The sequence below is a fragment of the Herpailurus yagouaroundi genome, unplaced genomic scaffold, assembly GCF_014898765.1.
Source record: "Herpailurus yagouaroundi ecotype Mexico unplaced genomic scaffold, PumYag 160, whole genome shotgun sequence".
Lineage (NCBI taxonomy): Eukaryota > Metazoa > Chordata > Mammalia > Carnivora > Felidae > Herpailurus > Herpailurus yagouaroundi.
Window position 1 is genome coordinate 39,794,362 of NW_024412401.1, and position 18,759 is coordinate 39,813,120.

At 43.9% G+C, this 18,759-nt stretch overlaps 1 protein-coding gene across 5 annotated transcripts in view; it reads right to left on the minus strand.

Moving 5' to 3' along the window:
- The window catches only part of ASTN2 (astrotactin 2), an 882,793-nt gene that overhangs the window by 50,803 nt on the left and 813,231 nt on the right, over positions 1 to 18,759 (minus strand). For all 5 annotated transcript variants that reach the window (XM_040482114.1, XM_040482112.1, XM_040482113.1 and 2 more), the window contains one exon: positions 3,352 to 3,493. In XM_040482114.1, coding sequence (XP_040338048.1) covers positions 3,352 to 3,493 — 142 coding nt within the window. The remainder of the gene's footprint in view (positions 1 to 3,351; positions 3,494 to 18,759) is intronic.

The following is an 18,759-nucleotide window of genomic DNA, read 5'->3' on the forward strand; positions in this document are numbered from 1 at the left end:
CCCGCGGCCGCCGGTCCCCGCCCGCCGCCGGCCCCCCCCCCCCCCGGCGGCCGCCGCCCCCCGGGCGATGGGGGATTTGGTGCCCTGTGCTTAATTAAAACTCAGGGGTGTGGGCTCCTGCTCTCTTTTCATTCTATTTCATTCCCAAAGGATCCTGGGCCAGTAGCACCTAAACCTGCTCCATAGGAAATGGCTCTCCCTTGGTTGTCCTTGGAAGAGACACAGATACCAAGTGATGGAGTCAAGAAGAACAAAGCAGTAACTATATGCAAGGCATTCTGGTCAACCCCTGTCTGTGGAGTTTGTCACTTACTGCTCTTCCTTTTAACCCCGTGATATGAGAACAATTACCAGCTCCCTATTTCCAGAGGAAGACACTGTTGCATCGAGCAGTGAGAAATGACTTTCCCCAGGGCAGGTCATGAGTAGAGGGCAGAATCAGGATTTGCACCCAGTTTAGTCTGTCCCCAAAGCCCATGCTCTTCCTACTTCCATACACAGCCTTTTTGACCCAAGAGTAAGAAAACTGATTTTGGTAAGGAATGAGCAAGCAGAAAATAAGAAGCCCCAAGAACTGACAATGGAACTATTTTAAAACTCGCAACCGTGTTGGTCAGACTTCATGGAAGGAGAGTCACCAATAGGATGAGAGATGGGTCCAAACCACACCCTGGGATCCTTGTCGAAGCAGCCCAGATTCCACAGCCATTTAATAAAATCAGTTTTGAAAATAAAAGAAAGAAGTGTTCAGAGTTAGGATGACCAACTCATGACAAATACATTTCCAGGACAGAAGAAGAAAGGATGGTCCTACTTAAAGACATGGCAAGGGGGTCATGGGTGTTAAGCAGTAAGGGAAAGAAGAGGTGAGGGAAAACCACCATCATCTTGAAAGGATTCGACTGATTTGTATGCTCTCAGGGTTAATTGCTTTTGGGGTTCCATAAGACATTTCATTGCTCTCTACATAACAGGCCTGTAGGATTCCAGACTGCCTAATGCCCAGACTCTACAATGTCACCCAGAGACAGGGTTACTACTTGTTTCTCACTGGATAGGAACCACCTTCCGGGGCTCTGGCCCTCTCTGCTAGATGTTATGCCAGTACTTGGTGAATGGACAGGGAGGGGATTAAAATTAACCATTAGCCCAACAAGGACAACAAGAACAACAGTGATAACAGCTAACACTTCTTACACTCTTACTGGGAACTCATCACCAAGTGGAGAGCTTTTGTGCACTAGCTTATCAAATCCACTTCGGGTCCCAGTGCATCAGACACTGTTATTATCTACATTTTCACAGAGGAGGACATGGAAGCTCAGAAGGTTGACAGGCTCACTAGGTGTCACACAGCTGGTAAGTGCAGGGTAGAGATGTGAACCCAGATCTGTCTGCCTCCAGTCTATGTGCTTAATGAGGGACAAAGGGACCAGAAGCCAGTCATCATGAAATCTTTCAAAAATGTTACTTTCTTCACATAATCAGTTTTCAGAGTTGGAAAAGGCTTCAGAGCTCTTAATCTAGTCACATACATTTAATAGATGCGGTGGTCCTGGACACCCAGAGGTTGGTGTCAGCACTTATTGATTAAGAGGCAGTGGAGTCATGCTCTCAAGGTCTGGATCCCAGGTCAGCACTTAAGGCTTGAGGCAAATGCTTCTTCCTATGGCAGGTTTGCCAAGATGTCCCACCAGAAGAGATTTGATAGCCTGTTGTATTTTGGGGATTCCATTTCCAGAGCTCTCACTGTCCCCAATTGATTTTGCTATTCTGTACAAAGTAAAACTTGGATCCCAACATCTACAAGATAGTCAGTGGCAGAGCCAGGGTCAGAGGTCCAATCTCTAGCTTATAGGGATATTCCTGAGTTTGGTGCATGAATGTGTTGGGTGTTACCAATGAGCCTGAATATGTTGGATATTCTAAGGTATGCCATGGTCTTTAGAAAAGTCATGGCCTTCCAGAGGAAGTGGGGATGGGATACGGTTTGGAGGTGAAAGAGATTCACATTGTGAAGGGGTTAATACTTACTGAGCACATACATACTGTGCTGAGGTGTTTTTTGTTTAATTCTCATGTGCCTCTGCAAACTAGGTTTTATTATTACTGTTGTACTGAGGCTTATAGAGGTAAAGGATGACATAACTAAAAATGTCAAAGCCAGATCGGAATTCACGGTCTGTGGCCTTTCATACCACCATTAAGTTCTAAGTTATTTGAGAATAGAACCCTTGTCGTAGTCACATTCATACCTGCATTTCTTAGCTCAGTACCAAGTCATAGGAACTCTTCAGAAAATGTCTGCTGAATAAGTAAATGAGTTATGAGTGAATGAATGAATACATAAAAATGGAATGAATGAAAGAAGTGATGAATAAATAAGTGAATGAATGATGGAGTATAAGAGAGGAAGAACAGATATATGGATGAATGAGATAGATGGAGAAAGGGAAGAAGGGGGAGAGAAAGGGATGGAAAGAGGGATGGATTAATGATTGGGTAAAGGATGGATAAATGAATGGATCACTGAGTAAATAAAAGAAAAACATAACTGAGTTCAATAATTTGTGGATAATGCCCTCCTTGTTAATAACTTCAGCTTTCTAGGCTAAGGGAGGTGCCCTATAGTTTTGTAACTAGGGTACGTGAAGAAAGCTTGTCTCTAGAACTCTATATTATAGCTTTTGATGGATGCATCTCAATGTGGCAAATGCTCACCGAGGGGAGAACAAAAGAAAAACAAGCCCCTTTTCTAAGATTAACAGATGAGCCTCAGAATGACTTCCTTTTGTATCACTAGAAGTTTGGATGCAGTAACTCTAATATATTTTGTGAAGGAATGATAATGGCACTATTTCTAAGGAGGGGGAAGCTGAATCTAATAAAACTAACAACAACAAATATATATATACATACATACATATACATACATACATATATATATGTCATATATATACGCTGCATGCATACATACTTCAGATATACGAATCTAAGTATTTTTTCAGAGGGGATATCATGGAATTGAGAAAAGAATGCCAGGCAGGGACTCCTATCCCAGCCCTCCTTGCTAACTCACCACTTTTCCTCTCTGGGCTGCAGATTATTCATCACTAGAAGAAATGCTTTTATGTTCCTGGCCTCCCTGGGCCCTCCAGCACTAACCCTGTGTGATTCTGTGGCCTATTGTGGCCACACTTCTCCAATGGATGCTTCCAAACCTTAGCATCTGAAGGTGCACATACAGGCTGTCTATAAAACGCTTGGCTGCCTGGACAGATTACTCATGCCTTGCCTCCCAGACTTGAAATCATCTTGTTTCACATCCCCCACGCACCCAGCACATCTTACTTGTAGAGACCGTCGGGCTCCAGACACTTGAAGATGACGGAGTAGATACTGACTTCAGGGACCTCTCCATGGCTTCGACCAGCTGCTACACAAGATGTGCCCAGGCCAGAGAGTAAGTCATCGGCAAAACTCAGGAATTCTCCTGGAGGGAGACAAAGAAAGATGAGCTCCCCAGCTCAGGCCTTGGTGAGCAGACATCCTTGCTGCTGTCCAATCCCAAGAAATGTCTGGATACCATTATCAGGAGGATTAGTGGGCAAAGCAAGCATAGCATATGAATGACACAGAATAGTATCTAGCCTTAATGTCTCTTTGTTTAAATTTATGCGTGAATTTTCCCAACTGTAAAGTGGGCATACTAATATCTGCCTTTATAAAATTGTAGGAAGGCTCAAATGAGGTAAATTATTGTGCAATAAAAATATACGAAAAGGCAAAAGGTGCATCGTGCTTTCTGTCCAGACTAACTATTATGGTCTTATTGCTGCCATTAACTTCCTCTTAACTACTTGAGCAAGACCTTCCTTCCGGGAACTGCATTCTCCTTGCTGGTGTAACAAAGGAGTTGGACCAAGGATGTAAGATAGGTTTCCTATTACATGGTCACTCTTATGCATGAAGTGGAGTCATGAAGTATCCTGGTTCTGGATTCTGGATTCATGAAGCGGCTCATGGATTCAGGAAGTGTTATGTTGGTTCTGGATTCGTGAAGTGTTATGTTGAGATGGACAGAGACCTGGTCCAACTAAGGGGGAAAAAGTTCCATGCCTGATAAGTGATGGCCATGGGACAGGAAGGGACAGTGGAAGAACAGGAGCCTCGAACTCCATGATTTCTAAAAATCAATCTAGACACTGGATTTTAGGAAGCAGCTGAAGTTTAGTAGAAATAGACCTAACTAAAAGGAATAACTGGACATTTAAAATCTCAGGTTCTACTTTTAGCTCTGTTAAGAATTTGCTGGATGGCTTTGGGCAACCAAATTCCCATCTCTGTGCCTTAGTTTTGTCTTCTGTAGAGTGAAAGTGGTAGGATCACTATTAGAGCTTTTGAAAAAAGAAAATAAAAACATAGATGTGCACAAAGATTAAGATATATGGATAAACGTTACAGTACCATTTAAACCAGGATGAATTTAGAAACAACTAAATGTTCAATGATATAGAAATAGCAGTATCATTTATAGTTCAGTGATGCAATGGAACATTTTATAGCCATTAAAAACAAGATTGTGGAAGCATATGAAGTTATATGAAAAGATATTACGTTAAAAGACAGGTTACACTATTACAGAATAATCTAATTTTGGGTGGAAATTTTACATGTTTATCTATTTAAAAAGAGAAGGAAGAAATTACAAAAAAAATGTAGGGGCGCCTGGGTGGCGCAGTCAGTTAAGCCTCCGACTTCAGCCAGGTCACGATCTTGTGGTCCGGGAGTTCGAGCCCCGCGTCGGGCTCTGGGCTGATGGCTCAGAGCCTGGAGCCTGTTTCCGATTCTGTGTCTCCCTCTCTCTCTGCCCCTCCCCTGTTCATGCTCTGTCTCTCTCTGTCCCAAAAATAAATACACGTTGAAAAAAAAAATGTACAATAGTGGCTTCGTCTGGAAAGTGAGATCATGGGTATTTTTCTCTCTTATTTTTGCTTATCTCTGTTTTTTTTTTTTAAATCATCGATAATGGACATGTATTACTTTTGTAACAAAGAAAAAAATCAATAAAAAATTACTTAAAAATAGATAAAATAAATGAACCAGGCTAAATGGCCTCTTAAAGTTCCCTTCCAATTCTAAAATTGGATGATTTAGGAGCAAAACAAACACGTGGATTATTTTATACCACACAGTATGGAATGATTTGAAGCGTCCTTACCATTCATTCCTTCTCTTTCTTGTCTAATATGGAATGCCTCACACTCTCTTCTCATTTATTCTTAATAACGACAAGAGGAAGAAGTCCATTCGACTAAATCCTCTCCACTTGATGTTAAGGACAATCAAATATATTGGAACCAACATGGAACAGTAATAATATTGGCCAAGTGCCTGAAAAGGCTGTGACCCAAGGAGGCCACAGAGCTCTTCTCTACCATGGAACTGGTAAAGCCAAATATATAGATCACAGCCTGCTGGTGTTTCAAAGAAAAGTTTCATTCTTCACTCACAGGTGAATGATGTAACACTTGTCTGACTGAACTGTCTGGAAAGCCCTAGGATTTCAGGTAAACAACCGTTCGATAACGTACTTGTCCATAGGGTCCAATAGAGCAGATCTGATTGTAGTGTTCTTTGTTTTCTACTTTTTTACAAAGACATCTACAGTTCATAGACTTGATACGTAGGTGCCAGAGGGAAGCATGTGAACCAGGCTGATGTCAGCAACATGCAAGTTCACCTGCTATTGTCAGACAGGCTTGGGACTGAATTCTACCTCCACCATTTATTGCAAGTCTCCTAACCTCTGAAAGTCTCAGTTTTCCCTTCTGTAATACGGGATCAGTAACTGTTACTGAGTTTGGAGTCCAGAATGAAAGAATCTAAGAAGAGATTCTTAGACCGGCAGTCATCTAGAACCAGCAGTTGGAAACCGAAAAGGTAAATGAAAGCTTTATTCATCAAGGATGTTGGCATCCTCTATTTCTTTCACAGGCCTCTAATGTCAGCTTCTTCCACAGTAAAATCATAAACAGACAATGTCTCTCTTCCAATACCTACCAAAGCAGAGCAACATATACGGTGAAAAATGAAGAAAAGGGGGAAAAACATAGAATTACTCACTGGAGTAAGGGCTTTGTCTCTCGTGGTTTCTTAGGATTTTAAGTTTGGCAACTTACATTTGTTTTCTCTGAGCTTGGATCCACGTCTGTCTGCTTCTCAATTTGTTTCTAGATAGCCATTGAAAGAGTTGGCCCCTCATGAGGGAATTCAGGATTTCTGTGGCCAGTATTAACGGTCTTCAAGCCAAAATATGGCTGACATTCATTCACAAATGGGCATAGCTTTCCAGATGTTTCAATGCATTTCAGAACAATTGGACCCTGGATAAAAGCTTTATAACATGCCTGACAGGTCAGTAAGACAGGCACACAGCTCTAAGGTTTAAGATTTAGTTCGAAGGAAGAAACCGGATAGCATGGAACACATAACTAGTCATATGGAGGACAGTATAAGGACATACAGCACCCAGTTGTATTCGGGACTGCATAGACATGATGACCTTTTGCATGGAAAGTGTCAAAAGGAAAGGAAATGACACAGTGCCAACTCTTCTTTGTTTCATTTAATCATCACAGCATCCAATCCTAAGAAGTTAAACGTTAGCATCTCTGTTGTAAAGCTGGGATTAAGCTCACAAATTTCAGGAGGGACAGAGCTGAGATTTGAACCTGTATCCTCCTAACTGGAAAGCCATACTATTTCTTTTATACTATGCTGCCTCCTAGAGAAAGTTTAAAAACAACAGTGTTCGAAAGTGAGGTTTTCAATTCTGTTCAGTTTGCAATTGAAGCGTGTCACTCTCTTAGCTTGGGGAGTGAAACAATGAAAGAAATATTTCCTGATCTACAGTTTGTAGTGTGACAAGAGGAAGGGTTCTGAAAGACAAGAACAGACTGACAGAGTAAGTTGTAAGATCGCTTTTCTTGGCACTGTCTTCCAGAAGGTTTAAATGTAATTTCGATGGAGACAGGTGAATGAGGGGATCCTTCACTTCCTCACCTGTTGGAAGGGGTCCTAAGGAAGATCTTCTCTGTGCACAAATGCAAATCAGTGCAGTTCAACACATGCACTGGGGCTCCACAATACCCCAAGTCTGGCAATGGGACAATCAAATGAACAATACTACAGGACAGTGGTTAAGAGGCTGGGCTCTGAATTTACACTGCTTAAGGTTAAATCCTGGTTCACCCCCACTTATGGCTTGCCTCAGGCAGGTTCTTTGATTCCCTCCATCTATCTCCTCATATGTAAAACAGATAGAATCATAGTGTCTAATGTACAATGTTGTGAATATCATATAAAATATTGCATCTATTGCTTACAAATCAATTAGCACCCTGTCTGACATACAATAAGGGTTCAAAGATATGTTAACTATTGTGTTAATTATCGTTTTCGATAACACTGTCATCATATCAGAGGAGAGAAGATAAGGGCCCTTAGAACTTTTTTTTTTTTTGGTCCAATCTTTTATCCTGTCCTTTTCCAGGTGACAATTGAGGCTTAGAGAAGGAAAGTATCATGTCCATGGCCATACGCAAAGTGGGAGGTCCGCTTGGAACAAACATTTCATCTCTTGGCCCTTACAGCCTGTGTGGCGATTCCTATTAGCCTCTGAGATAAACCCGCTGAGACCTGAAGACCTTGCTCTGAATTTCTGACCAACTACCTTCAACATGAACGTGAGCTAGATTTACTTTGTGCCAGGCACCGTGCGAGACACACAGTTCCACCCTGCCATCTTCTTAAACTTGGACTCCTCTGAGAAAGATAAAAAGCCCAGGAGAGACACAAGTAGTTCAAGAGGTTTCCAACACGTGCTATATTCTAGCAGCGGCTTGCCCATCAGGACATGCAGAACTCCAGGGTGGAGAAGGAGAGGCAGACGTGGTAGGGGCTGAAGTCTGTCTTCTCTGTGCCCACACCAACTTCAAGCCAGATCAACACCAGTTTGATCTATTGTATATACTGATGGTCACGTTTTATTTAAGTTGGGGACAAAAAACTGTTCTAAAAATATTGGCTTATAAGTTTTACTGCTTAAAATGTTTGAATCCTAAAACCCTGCCACATTCTCTGGTAGAAGAAATACAGAGGTTCAGGAATGTTGCACCCCACCCCCCAACCCCCAATTCAAGGCTTCACAGCCACTCTGGGGCAGAGTCGAGGATCAAACCTATTTGCTTCTGAGCTCCATGTGCCTTCCACTAGGAAACTCTGCCCAGGTTAGGCTACCCCTGTCCCCTCCTCTCTGGTATGTTATGGCTGTGTGGCAGGACCCTCCTAGACGGGGCTGCTGTTGCCACCGCCTAGCCCATGCTTGTCCAAGATTCTAACATTCTTTCTCTGTTTTTCTTTCCTTGAAAACAGATAGGGAGTTGGGAGTCGCTGTACAGGAATGTGCCTGTTCCCCATTATGGCTCTTCTGGGGCTGTAACCCGAGTGGGCTTGGGCCAGACCCCCACACACTGCTTCATCCACTCAGACTCGAGCCTTGCTCTCATTACGATCCACAGCGGAGGTCAATCACAAATTCTGCCGGAGACTCAGAACCAACCCAACAAAGCACAGTAATTTTTCGAAAGGCCCCACCCCCTGCCTCAATCCCTTTTCCTTTTATCACTCCCTCAAATCCCCTGCCTCCTCGTTTCCCCCCTCTCTCCCCTTCTCCCCTCACCCCCTCACTTCTGATTGAGTTGAGGTCACAGTCAAAGCTGCCACAAGAGCAAATTGAAAACAGGCTGGGGGGGGGGGTGGTGTGGGGGGAGAAAAAGCAGCAAAGAAATTCCAAAATGGAAGGGGCGGGAGTAATGAGTTATTTAGCCCAGGTGGGGAGAAAGGTCCCCACTCCAGCCTCCACGCTCTTTTCAGGAAACGCCAGGGGGATTTGGAGGCAGCTTCGGGCCTGGTCTCTCTCTAACCTGAGGATGCTTCTTGCTGTGGTGCCAAGGAGAAGCAGGGCTCTGCATTTCCCACCATTCCTTTAGTTGGGCCAATGTAGAAATTCATTCAGAGACCTTGTCACGACAAGATGCATTTTTTCAGGGCCTCACACTTATCAGCTGCCATTGGTTTGTTTCTTCACAAACACGGTACTTGAAATCTGAGGAGCCAGTGTCTGGTTCGTACCTTGAGCATAATGGCAGTACGAGGTGGAGGAAAGAGAGTGGGTTTGTGGGGGCAGATGAAGGACCCGGTTTTGAAGCCAGCCTCCACCACTTAGGAACTATACTATCTACGGATGGATGATTAAGCTCTCTGAGACTGCTTCTTCATCATCAGAGAATCAGGTGAGGAACAAATAATTTATGTGGTATGCCTGCTACATGGATGGTTTACCAATGTCCGTGCTCCCCCAGTCCTGCTACCGTATGTCCATTTCCATCAGGTCACAGCAATTTGTCTGACAGCCAAATTTTTAGTGGTGAAACTCAGCTACTTTGAGATACATTATATAATATCTAACTCCCTAGAACTTTTTTTTGTTTTTAAAGGAAGCAATATTTGAGAAGGTTGAGGGAAGAAGGATGGAAGGTAGGCAAAGAGAGGGAAAGGAAATGTCTATTTCACTCTTATCATATGGCAGGTATTTTTTTTAACATTGCCTTGATTAAACATTGAAAACAGCCCCATTGTGATTTTCAATACAATCTAAAGATTTGGGTTAACCACGCTTTTACAAATGCGGAAACAGGTTGAAAGAAGGCTAAGAAACTTGCCTAATGGGATCCCATGCTTTTCCTACTGCACATTTACCAACAGACTAGGAGATGCTGTTTCAGCAGGATTTGTGTTTTGGTCACCTCTGTGTCCTCAGTGCCCAGCATAAGGCTGGCCATGCAGAGATGTGTGGGACTCTAGAAAACCAGATGTCAGTGGTTGAAGCCTGGATCCACACCCCATCTCCCCAACAATGGCATCGGGCATTAGAACTCTCTTTTGGGAGAACCAGGATTCCTCCTGGGTGACCTCTTTTAGGAATGCATAGGACTCGCATGATATAAAAGAGAAGGGACTGCCAAAAAATGATTCTGAAAATGGCAATGGTGGTCTAGCAAATACCTACCAAAAGTTCCTATGTGCCAAAAGTCATGTGAAGGGACTTCTGGCTCATCTCCACGCAAGTCCTCGAGTGAACCATCCATCGATTGGACCAGCTTTAAACCCATGCCTCCTTCTACTAACAGAGCACGAGTTTTCCACTGGAGAACCAGCTCTCCCCTAATGTCAACCTATATGATTTCAGTGGAGCTAAGGCCTACTCCTTCCTCCAGAGATGGGCATGTGGTCAGCGACCCGATGTTCCATGTCAGAGGCCAACGAGAGATGAACAAGTGACTCAAGCCTGATCAATCGGACTAACTCCTGGGACAGAGTCCAAGTCCTGATGATGACATCATTTGAAACCTTGGATCGGTTGGGTCTGTAGTTAGATATCCTCTTGGATATTTCAAATACATGAGTCAGTATTTTCCCTTTTCTGCCAAAGTACTTTCCATTTGTTTTCAGTTACTTGCAACCAGGAGCCTTACCAGACACAAATCCTATGAGGTAGATTTTATGATTGCCATTTTATATGAAAAAAAAAAAAAAAAAGCTTACAGGTCTCAAGCAGATTGCCTAAGGTCACACTTCATCTAAATAACAAGGCTGAACTTCAAATCCATAGCTGTCAGACTCCAAAATCTGAGCCTTTCCCATCATAAAACACTGCCTTGGGCAAGAGATACAAAGATTCTATTATTCAACAAAAATCACTGAGAATTTCCAATTCCTATTTCCTCTAGTCCTGTTTTCCAACCTCATTGCCTACATTATCTTCCTCACTAACTCATTCCAGCAATACTGGTATTCTTCTGAGGAAGAATGCCATGCATTCTCCAACCACAGGGTCTTTGCACCTATGGCTTCCATCTCTGGAGAGCTCTTCCCTGTGTTTTTTGCATAATCATTCCTTCTCCTTACCCAGATGATTACTTAAATGTTACTTCCTCAGAAAGGCCTTCTCCAGCCACTCAGTCTCATCTAATCCCTTTCTATCCCCCTTTTCTACTTTCTCTTCATAAACTTTATCAATCTTTCTCATATATTGATGAATTATTGTATTGTCTGTATACCCCACTATGAGCCCCATGGGGAAAGGACTTTGATCACTTACCACAGCAACTGTACATAGCAGATTCTCCATAAATATTTACTGTGTACTGTGACCTGAGGTGATGGCTGGCACACAACGTGAAGAAGAATGTCTAAGTTTACGTGCCCTGGGAACCAGAGACTAAAAGAAGGGTCTGGGTGCAGATGGTTATTCCGAGAAGCATGCATGGGAGAGAGGAAAGAATCAAATAAGGAAAAAGAAACATCAATATAGAAGTACATGATGAAGTCTACTGCCATGAATCATAGGAACGCCATTCTACAGGGACCTTCTAAGAAGGGAACTAGATGTCTCCCAGAATTGTTTGGCTGAAAGCTGGGAGCTAGAGAGCATACCAACTGATTCCTGATAATCACTGGTTGAGAACCTCCCCATGAAAAGTTCCCCGTGACTTTTTTTTTTTTTTTTTTTTAAGCTGTGCATGTACATGGGCCTAGGGAGCTCCCTTGGTCCTGTATAACAGCATGATGAGGCAGAAAGTGGAAGCTTGCTTTTGAGGTCACTATCAGTACAAGGTGAGCCTTGGTGTAGACAGTACTACCACCACTGCTGTGGCTAAAATATCCAGGACCAAGCAGGTATAGTATAGCCCAAGAGGTGTCTGCTACAAAGACCCAAGTCCTGTGTTTGAGAAATTCACAGAAAGAGCAACTGACATGCCTTGTTCACTGAGGTCTAGGACAGACGCAACTGGGTAACCCAACTGGTGAAACAGTCCACAAACAATTATTAAATACCCACTAGGTTCCAAGGAAAGGACTACCCACTATGGACAGAGCACTGGGCCACCCTTTCCCTGTGGTGCTCACGGCTTAGCAAGGCAGATTTGCAATGGTTGCTTTTATGAGCAACCCACCAAAGAGTCCTGCAACTTATTATTAATATGGAATTTAATAATATTAACCTCAGTATTAATATGCACTTGGCCAATAGAGACTGCCCTTTTCTACCACTGGATTAATCAGGGCCAAACAAGCCCTCGTCATCCCCACCATCTCGAGGACAAATGATGCTAATGCATTTGGCCAGAGTGGGTATTGCTAACATGTGTGAGGAGAGCTGATCTGGGGGGCAGGCTTGTGGAGGAGGAACAAAGTGGAAAGACAGCCAAGGTCCCCTCGCCATCACTCTCTGAGGACCATGGTGCTTGTTTACTGCCCTCACAGCACGCATCAACAGAAGCTTTGCTTTTCTTCCTTGTGTTTTTTTTTTTAACTTGCATTCCTAAATGTTACACTATGGTGAAGTGGAAAGAACCAAATGTACAAAATGTGCTTCTCATCAGAGTCTCCGTTCCCCTAACACTTCCAACTTTGTCTGGGCCGAGCACTTCATTCAACGTCTCCCTCTCTGGGTAAAGAGGCAGAAACGTTGTGTGCTGACAGTGGGTCCTAATAGCCCCTCTGACTGCAAGTCTGATGAAACAGTATACAGTCTGGTGGAGCTGGGGTTACTATTCTCATTCCATCCAGAAGAGAGGTGCAGAGAGTTGGGGCAAGTGGCCCAACCACACACCTACTGCATGGTGAAGCTAGCACTTGAACCCAGGTCGATCCAATCCCAGAGCCTGTGGTTTTTCTTAACTGTTCTGTTTCTATGGACCTCAGTCTCCTTGTCTCTTAGATGAGGATGCCATTATCTACTCTGGAAGAGGGACATGAGGAGTGAATTCAATTAAGTCCATAAAAAAATATAAAAGTGCTTTATTATCTGCAAACTGTGATGTGTATCTAAGGGGTTGTTGGTGAGGTAAATCCACAGAATAACAGGCAAGAGGATGAAAATGTCAGACGGGTTCTGCTTCTGGAGTTAGAAGGAGGGAAAGGAGGCCATCTTAAGGGAGGAACTGAGGTATGTTGGTGTTCAGCCCAAAGGACACACAAAATGGAATGATGATGAACCTTTACCAACCTGGAAACATACTCATCAGTGGCAAAGAGGAATTTGTATCCCAAGAAGGGGAAAGGCATTGTGCTGGATGAGGGTGCTATAATGCAGGGCAAGTTAGGACTCCTGGGGCTGGAGCTTCCAGAACTCTTAGTCCTGGAAAGTGGGCTTCTCTTACTTCAGTTCAGCTAAAGTCCTATCGCCTCAGAGCCTTCTGCATCACCCTATCTAAAGCAGACATAGGCTGCCTACTCTCAATTAGTCTTCATAGAACTCTTGATTTTCTTTTAAGCACCTGTAGTTACTATGTTCATTTATTTATTTTCATCTGATTACTAAAACGTGAGCTCCATGAGCTCAGAAGGCTTATCCATCTTGTTCCATCTTTTTCATGGTTTCTGTTTAGCAAAGAGTGGGGGACAGAGTAACCATTCACTAAGGATTCACTGAATACATTGGGGAGAGGTGAGGCCTGAGAGGCAATCAACTAATGACTCAGCCACAACTTTGCAAACATGTGGAGACAGCCTGTTGTTTTTGCTCATACCTGATATCTTTCCAAAAGCTTTCCTTGGCCACCCTTCCATCCAGCAAGGATGAGGTACCTCCTATGAGTTCCCATAGTGCCTTCACTTCCACCACTGTGGTCCTTAACCCATTGTCCTGCAACCACCTGTTTAGTGTCTCCCTCCCCCAGGACTTATGGAAAGGGACCTGGCCTGTCTTATTCACCATCTGAGCCCCATGCCGGGGTGTGTGGAATGATTAAGTAGATGAATGAGCATGGCTTCCTTCCCAGCTGGAAGCAGGCCCGCTAGGCAAGGGGCGGGGTGGGATTTCCCAGCACACCAACCTCTGAATTGTGTGGGGAAGAGCAATCCCAGGAGGCCAGTAGATCTTGTGTGAAAGAACACTGAATCCAGGGTCAAAGGGCATGAGCTGTGCCCCTGCCTTCCTATGAGACTTTACAAATCTATTCACATCTCTGCCACAGCAAATGGCCGTAATAGAAAGGGCATGCATCAAACTCTTGTCCAGCCTTTACCTGGTTTGATCTTGCAACCAATTCCAACACTGAGACCCTCTTTTATTTTCCTCTATATTTGCCTATCACTTTGCTTCTTCAGTCTCAGACTCCCTGAGCTTTGTCTAGCTGCCAGACCCCCCACACCCCAGGAAATTTCTGTCATTGGTAGTACCGCTTCTTGATCTCTGCCCAACCCTGGCATTTCTGCCCAGCTAAGCCTTCTGCTGTATCGCCTTACCACTCGCACTGGCTGCCTATGAATCCTTTGACTCCTGTCTCTCTTCATGAGGAGGGCTGCCATTCTCTTCTTACAGCTTTCTCCTTTTGTAAAGCCCTTTAAAGTTCACAGTGCAAGCCCCTACCTTCTTTGCCATCATACTCAAGCTTCACAAGCACTCAGCGAGGTAGGAAACATGAATAGAAGTGAAAATTCCCATTTTACACAAGGGAAAACTGACTCAGGAAAGGAATGTGTCTACAGAAGAGGTACCGGGGATGGATCACACATTTCCTGATGTGAGATACAGTGTTTTAGTAGCTGTACCCTGTGCTCTTGTCTCCTCATCCAGACTGCAGACCCACCTGTGACTAACACAGCTTTACAGCCACTCCCTGAAGGAACTAATGAGGACCTCACCTTTAGTGAGCCCTCCGCACATTTACTGATTTAGACAATTACATTTACTAAGACATCAGCATCAAACCCCCATTGGAGTGGGAAAAGTAGCAGAAAAGGCAATACTGTGCTCCTGGGTTTAAATCCTGGCTTTGCTGAATGACTCCTCCGAGCAAGTTACTTAATCTCTCTAATCCTCATTTTCTTCATCTGAAAAATGCATGTGAAAATGCCTACCTCACCAGAATCAATAGAATCATACTAAGAGCTAATTTACACAACGTATGCAAAACACTTAGCACGGTGCCTGGCACATGGTAAACAGTAATGGAAACTGTATTGTTGTGATTACTTTTATTATGGAAAATGCCAACTCATAAAGCATTTCACAGGAAGTAAAGAGGAGAAATTCAACAATCCAGGGACAGTGAATTATCCTCCTGAATTTAGCACCTCTTACTCTGCCCAAACCAGAACTGCGTAAACTATGTGCCCAGAGATTAAAATTTGCTGAATGCCCAAAGCTGCCCTCCCTTTTCTAAATATAAACGTCAAAGCCCATGGTTAGCAGATAGCTGGGGTATCTTCCATAGATAAGGGAGCCTCTGTTTGTCTTTCTTCTTCCCTCCTGGGGTGGGATCAGGCTTCAAACCCAAATCTGACCAAGACTCTCCAAAGGCAGCTCTGGGGGACCCTGTTAAGGCACCAGAGAGGAATGAATGAGGTCCTAAGGCCATTCCATTCTCCCAGCCAACTTCCCCCAATACACACACACACACACACACACACACACACACACACACACACGTGTGCACAAACACATATCCCCCTCCTCATCCCATCCCTGTGCCCAGGCCTTATGGCAGGGAGACGCCAGGAAGGTGGAGGGAAGTCCAGCAAAGATGACTCAGTTTTTCTAGTCGTGCAAACAACACCATTCCACCAGGCTGAGGTGAATCACTGAGAAGAGGTGGGACCTGGGAGGTGGCAGAGAGAGGTACCTTTCCAAATGAAAGAGACACACAGAAAGAAGGAATAGGACGGAATAGAGAAAGAGTCAGAAAAAGATTCATAGCCAGGAAATGCTCAGAGGCAGACTGAAGTAGAAATAGATAGCAATAGAAAGGAACAGAGAAGGAGAAAAAGAGTCATACAGAAATGGGAAGATGGAAAGAGAGACAAAGAGAGATCAAAAGAGAGATAAATGGAGACAGAAGGAGACCAAGAGTAAGAGAAACAAGGAAGGAAGGAAGGAGGAAGACAGGAGGGAGGAAGGGAAGGAGTGAACTATCCCAAAAGAGAAAGGGATAATATCAAAACAAAACAAAACAAAACAAAAAACAGGAGGAAAAGAGGCAGAGAGGGACGTAGACAGCAAGAGAGCTGGACACTGAGAACGACCCCTGCAAGAGGAGGAGAAGAGGACAATGCCTGGCCATTGCCACTGAGCCATCTTAGCTCTCCCAAGGGCAGGCTAATGCTCCTTCTTCTCATTCCATCCTCCATGACCTTATCCAGTCCCCTTGACAGAAGAGACACACCCTAGGCCCAGAGGGGGAATGCTGTCCCCTTCCCTTTTAGCTTTGGATCAAAAACCAAGTCAGTCAAAGGTCCTATCGCTCTATAACCTGGCCATAAGAGGGCCTTGGGGTCCCACTGAGATCCCACAGGGAGAAGTGACTTTCTGGAGATGCCCAGAGGCCAGAAGGGCCTCCACAGGAGATGGTGGCCCTTGAGTATCTGACCAGGGCAACCTTGATGGGGGAGGGGGGTGCCCACCTATCCCAGGGGAAATGACCTGGGAGGTAAAGACGGCAGTGTGAGTAGGTGACAGCCATTTGCATCCAAACCCCCTCATCTATCCTCCCACACACATACAGGATTTTTTTCACTCTCTTAAAATGACTTCCTTGCTTCCCAATTTATATTAAATTTTTCCTTTAAATAGAGAAGGGGAAACAAGTTCTCTCTTCAACCCACAATGAAAGCTATAAAAGGGTTTTTAAGCTTGGAAAATTTGGCTGGTCAGTTTTTCCTACTGTTTAATACATGCCTTAGGTTACAGTGAATGAGTAAACATGGTTCATAAGCTTCTAATTCATAACTAGCCCTGTGAGTTTATACCATATATAGACACACACACACACCATGGAGATATATATATATATATATATATGGTGAGTGTGTGTATAAGTAGGGTATATATTCACACACATATATAGTATAGTATACATGTGTAGTATTCATGTATATGGTATACATATGTAAAAACAAACATGTATGTCTGCATCTACATACATAAACATACACATGGAAGTGTGTGTGTGTGTCTAAGTGATCTCTCAAATTTGACATCCCATTTGGGTTGACAAAACACTCTCTCATTTGATCCTAGATAACCCCAGGAGGTAGGCAGGGTGAGATGTCACCTCCAGTTTGCTGATACCGTTAGTGAAGGCAGAGCTCCAGGGACCAATAATCTCCCATATTACAGTTCCCCTTGCCAGTCACACAGACTGATTACGTGAGCACTGTTCAGGCAATGCACGCATCTGGATCTGCAAGAACCCAAAGCAAGGGGAGCCTAAGGCGTCATCTGTTTCAGGCCTTCATTTTACAGATTATAAGACTAAAGCTCAGAGACTCACTGCTTGCCCATAGGGTGCCTCTGTGCAAATCTTCCTTAAATACTTTGCTTCTATGTATCTGCAAGTGGTCCTAAAATCCCGGTTTATTAGAACAAGAGACATGACTATAATGTCTACCAATGGAATGAGAAGTTTTTAGATGTGGTAGTACTGTGCACTGTAAAACCTGTGCAACTGTACATGGCATTCCTGGGAGGGAGCTCAGCCAAGGTCAGGGCACAGAGGAGGGCAAGAGAGAAGATAGGGAGGGGGTGCCTGGGTGGCTCAGTCAGTTGAGTGTCCAACTTCAACTCAGGTCACAATCTCACGGTTCGTGAGTTCAAGCTCTGCATCAAGCTCACTGCTGTCAGAGCAGAGCTCACTTCAGATCCTCTGTCCCTCTCTCTCTTCCCCTCCCCCACTCATGCTCTCTCAGAAATGAATAAACATTTATTTAAAAACAAGAGAGAGGATAGGGACGGTAAGACAAGAGAGGAACCAACCTTAGATTGTCTAAGAAGATAACTCATTTCACTTCAGGTATAACAGGAGAAAAATAATACCTAGTGTTTAGTAAGCACTTAATGGTGTCTGATGGTTCCAATAACCCTTGAGTGGGACACATCTCTACTGCTGCCTTCTCTGCTGTCCTCCAACTAATGCTGCTACTACTGACCTTGAGCACTCACGATCTGTAGAGTAGCACGCCTAGTATTTCATTCACGTCACCTCATTTCGGCTCCACAAGAACTCTAAGAGCTGTTTCCCTGAATTTACAGATGAAGATGTCAACACTAACACATGGGCAGTAATATGTCCAGGTTCATGCAGCCAACTGTGTGGCTGAGATTCAACTTTGGTGAGGAAAGGGTAGAGGTCAGATTCCTCCACATTCTCTGAAGAGAACTCAAATGCTCTACCTACTTAATCACTACTGACCCTTTTGGCACACCAGACTCTACCTACTCTGTATGTGGGGGTGTCAATACCCAATAAGTACCAGCCAAGAATGAAAGCATCTCTCTGAATTCTCATCTGTGTGTTTTATAGTGTCCCACAGTCGGTTCATCCCTTTAATCATGCCAAGGATGTTGAATAGAGCCATATGGATGATGTATCTGTGGAGTCTGTGCTCTGAGGCCACAATGGTGGCTCTGCCCCAGCTTTTCCTTGGTACCCAGTTTGTCTCCTTATTTCCACCTCTCCCTCACTAGCTTCCCATTTTGAATACAAACAGATATGGATAGTCATCATAAATTTAAAAAAAAAAATTAAAAAGGCAAGGCAAAACAAAATTAAAGCCAGGAGTCTGCCACAGGAAGCAAAGCCACGTCTTTGGATACCAGTGGAAATGGGCTTTCTGTCTTCAGCATCCTCT